At 56.4% G+C, this 4,684-nt stretch overlaps 1 protein-coding gene across 1 annotated transcript; it reads right to left on the bottom strand.

Annotated features, from left to right (window-relative positions):
• Positions 1–941: 941 nt before the first annotated feature.
• On the bottom strand, positions 942–2,976 carry SDF2L1 (stromal cell derived factor 2 like 1). Its single transcript, XM_023197935.1, has 3 exons — positions 2,712–2,976; positions 2,168–2,364; positions 942–1,350 (listed from the first exon to the last, which is right to left on the bottom strand). The coding sequence occupies exons 1-3, from the start codon at positions 2,896–2,898 to the stop codon at positions 1,069–1,071; spliced, it is 666 nt and encodes a 221-aa protein (XP_023053703.1). The 5' UTR covers positions 2,899–2,976; the 3' UTR covers positions 942–1,068.
• Positions 2,977–4,684: the final 1,708 nt, after the last annotated feature.

Below are 4,684 nucleotides of genomic sequence, written 5' to 3'. Positions count from 1 at the left end.
GAGGTGGCGGGCGCCTGTAGTCCCAGCTACTCGGGAGGCTGAGGCAGGAGAATGGCGTAAACCCGGGAGGCGGAGCTTGCAGTGAGCTGAGATCCGGCCACTGCACTCCAGCCGGGGCGACAGAGCGAGACTCCGTCTCAAAAAAAAAAAAAAAAAAAAAAGAAATAAAAAAATTAGCCAAGCATGGTGGCACATGCCTGTAGTCCCAGCTACTTGGGAGGCTGAAGGAAAATCACTTGAGCCCAGGATGCAGTGAGCTATAATCACTGCCACTGTACTCCAGCCTGGATGACAGAGCAAGACTCTGTCTCATCAGAAATAATAATTAGCTGGGCATGGTGGTATGTGCCTGTAGTCCCAGCTACTCAGGAGGCTGAAGTGGAAAGATCACTTGAGCCCAGGAGTTCAAGTTTACAGCGAGCCATGATCATGCCACTGCACTCCAGACTGGGCAACAGAGTGAGACCATCTCTAAAAAAGCAAAACTGAGGCCGGGCATGGTGGTTCATGTCTGTAATCCCAGCACTTTGGGAGGCTGAGGTGGGCAGATCACCTGAGGTAGGAAGTTCGAGACCAGCCTGGCCAACATGGTGAAACCCCGTCTCTACTTAAAAAAAAAAAAATACAAAAATTAACCGGGTGTGGTGGCAGATGCCTGTAATCCCAGCTACTCAGGAGGCTGAGGCAGGAGAATCACTTGAACCCGGGAGACGGAGGTTGCAGTGAGTTAAGATTGCACCATTGCGCTCCAGCCTGGTGGACAAGAGCGAGAGTTCGTCTCAAAAACAAAAAAGCAAAACCCCCCGAAAAACCAATAATAATAATAATAAAGGGTTTGGAGAGGTTCAGCAGTCACGCTGGGATGGAGACAGGTTTTGCACTGAGGAAGAGATGATCAACTGGGCCTGGGCTGGCATCCTCAGGTTCACAGTGAAACACAATCATAAACCAACATTCTTTAATCACAAAGGCACTTGAGGACCCCTACAAACCCAAAGTCTCTGCCAAGAGTGGTCCTGCAGACACCCCACCTGCCACCTTCCATCCACCCATCCATCCATCCCACACTCAGAGTTCATCATGACCTGCAGAGGGCTCCACACTAGGCTTGATGAAGATGCCTTCCATGGCCTTCCACGTATTGTGCGTGTTGGCACTGGGCATGCCGTGGACCTCATGCTGCCCACGGATGGGGCTTCCATACTGCTCACCCGTGACTGACAGGAACACAGAGGTGCCCACGTGCTGGAAGCGCACAGCAGCCTCACGCTCCCAGTGCTGTCCAGAGCAGCGCACTGTCCATAGGTCCAGGTCGTCACCCTCGCCGTCTTCCCCAAAGGCACTCACCTCCTATAGGTGCAGAGGGTGAGGGGACAGTGGTCACCACAGAAGGCGGCATTCGCACCTACACTGAGCCTAGGATCCTTCCCTGCCCTTCCCGGAGACTCAGCTCCCTCAGCTGCAAAAGGTGACACCATGACCCGCCCGCACAACCTCTGGCACCCCCTCCCCAGCATGGGCTCTTCAGACACATGCACACACCATTGCATCTGTCTGTGCAGAGACCACCGGTCCCCACAGAGCTAAGGCCTCCTCCTCCACATTCTCCCAGTCCTAACCCCTCTGACCTACCTTCAGCCCCTCAGGCTAACAGTCGAGCTGTCTATCTATCGTAAACATTTTCTTCCACCAACTCTCCAAGGGCACCCACTGTTCCATCCCAATCCCCTGAATTCCACTGACCTCCCTGCATTGGCGCAATCTCTTCTGCCGGCCTGGGAAGTCCCTCTTTTCCCTTTGTGGCTTGGAGGACTCCTAATCATCCTTTCAGACCCAGCCTGAGTTCCTCCTCCCCAGTGGAGTTTCCTATTCCCCACCCTCAAGGCTGTGTGGATTCTCCTGCTGGGTCCCACTTGCCCCCAGAGGAAGAGCTATCCAGGAGGATCTCTTCGGATCTCTCTCCCATCGGTCCCCCTGCTGGGCCGGGAGCACCTGGGGGCAGGATCCTGGCGGAGTTACTCTGTGTCCCCCCCGAGGGGGTGCGCAGTAACCATCTCTGAAGTGAAATTTCCATTTCACGAAGAAGCTGAGGCTCAGATTGGAACCCAGAATCTCTGACCCCTGACACAGGCCAGGAATCTCTCTGGGGGCTCCGGGAAGGGCTCACCTGGTTGTTGGACAGCGGCGACGGGAAGTGGTGCGTGTGTAGGTTCTTGCCCGTAAGCACATGCGTGAGCCGCACCGCCTGCCCGCAGCGCACCGGGGACCCACGCGGGCACCCGCCTTCCGAACCCCCGCGGATCCGCCAGTAGCTATTGGCGTCGTCCGACGCCTCCACGCCGGTCACCGATTGCTGGCCGCTGCCTGAGGAGTGACACCCCACCCACCCAGGGTCTCCGTCAATCGCAGAACCCGGGACCCTCGCCCTGGGACCATAACATTTCCAAGGGGACCCCAAGGGGCTCACCCCCAGCCCCGGCCCCCGCCTGACACCCCCCTCAGTCTTTGGGCCTGCAGTTCCCCGACGACCGTCCCCACCCTCAATATCCTCGACACCCTCAAAGCCTTGCGCCCCTCGACCCCCCAACGACTCTAAAGCCTCCGCTGCCCGGCTTCGAGACGGCCCACAGACCCCCACGACCACCCTGTCTCCACACTCCCAACCCCAAGCCCCCGATCCCCGCGCTCTCCCAGTCGCAGATCACACGCACCGGATCCGTATTTGATGTCGTGCGAGTGCAGCCGCACCCGGTGGTGCGTATTGAGCAGCTTCAGCACCGACCCGCAGGTCACGAGCCCCGCGCCAGTCTTGGCTGCACCACCGCCCGGCACTAAGAGCGCCAGCAGCAGCCCCAACAGCACCGGCCCGGCAGACCCGCCGCAGCCCGCTCTCCACATCGCCCCGGCCCGGCTCCAGCCGCTCGGGCTCTTGCGCCGCTTCCGTCCTCGCCGCGGCCCAATCCGGTTCTGACAGCGCCCGCTCGCGGCAGCCAATTGTCGGCCCGCGCGGCACTCCGCTTGCACTGCTATTGGGTCATTGAGGAGAGGGCCCGCCCCCGGCTCTCTAGAGCAGTAGCTGGGCGGAGACTGGAGACACGAGGAGGGTTTTGATTGGTACACGCTTCCGAAGACTTCCCAATGAGTGTCCAGGGAAGGGGGGCTGAGTCGCGAAACGGCGGAGAATGAGCGGGAGCATTTGGTGAGGACGCCTAGTCCGAGCCCCGCAGCCGCTGAGTGCCTGGATACCGGCTCAGGATCCTAGGACCCTGCAGGCACGTGTTCACGACGCCCCTTGATCCTGGACTCCTGGGCACTCAGTAATTAGTCTCTCCCTGGCCGGGCGCCGTGGCTCAAGCCTGTAATCCCAGCACTTTGGGAGGCCGAGACGGGTGGATCATGCATGCGGTCAGGAGATCGAGACCATCCTGGCTAACATGGTGAAACCCCGTCTTTACTAAAAAAAATACAAAAAACTAGCCGGGCGAGGTGGCGGGCGCCTGTAGTCCCAGCTACTCGGGAGGCTGAGGCAGGAGAATGGCGTGAACCTGGGAGGCGGAGCTTGCAGTGAGCTGAGATCCGGCCACTGCACTCCAGCCTGGGCGACAGAGCGAGACTCCGTCTCAAAAAAAAAAAAAAGAAAAAAAAATTAGTCTCTCCCCTCAGCACCTGGGACCACAACTGCAGGGTCTTGAGGCTGTTGGATCACTAGATTTTGTGGTCACAAAGTCGACAGATCCCAGAATCACTGAATCGTCTGGTCCTTCAGTCCCTGGACCCCGAGATTAATGAAACCCCCAGTCATTCGGCCCTAGCCACCTCTCTGACACTGGGTCACCACAGTCCCTAGACCCTGGGGTTTCTGAATTCCCTTGGCCACTTATACATTTGACTCCTTTCGTGGCTAAATCTCGTGGTCACTGGGTCATCGGGCAGGAGAGGGCAGCAGGGAGCTGTGGCGTCGAGAATAATGGCAGCTTCCCACTAGAAAGCCCCAGAGCTGTCTTAGAAAACCAGAGTCCAAGGAGACCAAGAGGCTGTGGGAACCAAGCCTGGGTGCCTGTGTCCCAGTCTCCTGGCCATGAGTAGGTCTCCCTTTTGCCGCCTTCTCAGAGTGTTGTCAGCTCAACCTTCAAGGGAGGAAAACTTACACCACTGTTTATTTATTCATTCATGGGACACTGTTATGGTGGCTTCACTCCAGATCCTGTGGGGTCACAGAGGAAATAGCTCTGGGCTCAAGAGGCTGACTAAGGTGTAGTTGAAACACAGGCAAAGCAGAGACAAAAGTTCATATTTAATTAAATCGTCCAGAATTTTGCATTCAGAAAATCCAGAGTAAAGCGATTTTCATTACAGCAACATGTTATTTTGGGGGTTTCATGTTTCATATTGTTTTTATTTTGAGTTACATGTAGTATAAGGCACCTTGATCTTTTCAGCATTTAGGTGTCCAAACAGTTAAAGGTCAGTCTGCCCTGGATTTGGTAGTCCCTGCACTTGAGGGGTTTCCAGTCAAGAGCTGGAGTACTATCTGAGAGGCAACGGATATATACTCTTGGACATGTCAGCCATCAACCTCAAAATCAACACATGCAAAGCAGAATTCCTGGTCTCTGCCCTCAAACTGCCCCTCCCCCAGGCTTCTGAGTCTCAGTAAATGGCACCTCCATTCAGCAGATGCTCA

This window comes from Piliocolobus tephrosceles, chromosome 19 (assembly GCF_002776525.5).
Source record: "Piliocolobus tephrosceles isolate RC106 chromosome 19, ASM277652v3, whole genome shotgun sequence".
NCBI lineage: Eukaryota > Metazoa > Chordata > Mammalia > Primates > Cercopithecidae > Piliocolobus > Piliocolobus tephrosceles.
The sequence above is the reverse complement of the archived record's forward strand: the minus strand, read 5'-3'. Positions and strand labels throughout refer to the sequence as shown.

Excerpts from the sequence above, each read along its gene's own strand:
- SDF2L1 (XM_023197935.1), bottom strand. The coding sequence starts at position 2,898 with ATGTGGAGAGCGGGCTGCGGCGGGTCTGCCGGGCCGGTGCTGTTGGGG. Across the intron at positions 2,365-2,711 it reads CGACATCAAATACGGATCCG|GCAGCGGCCAGCAATCGGTG; the intron begins GTGCGTGTGATC and ends GTCACTCCTCAG. Across the intron at positions 1,351-2,167 it reads CGCCGCTGTCCAACAACCAG|GAGGTGAGTGCCTTTGGGGA; the intron begins GTGAGCCCTTCC and ends CTGCACCTATAG.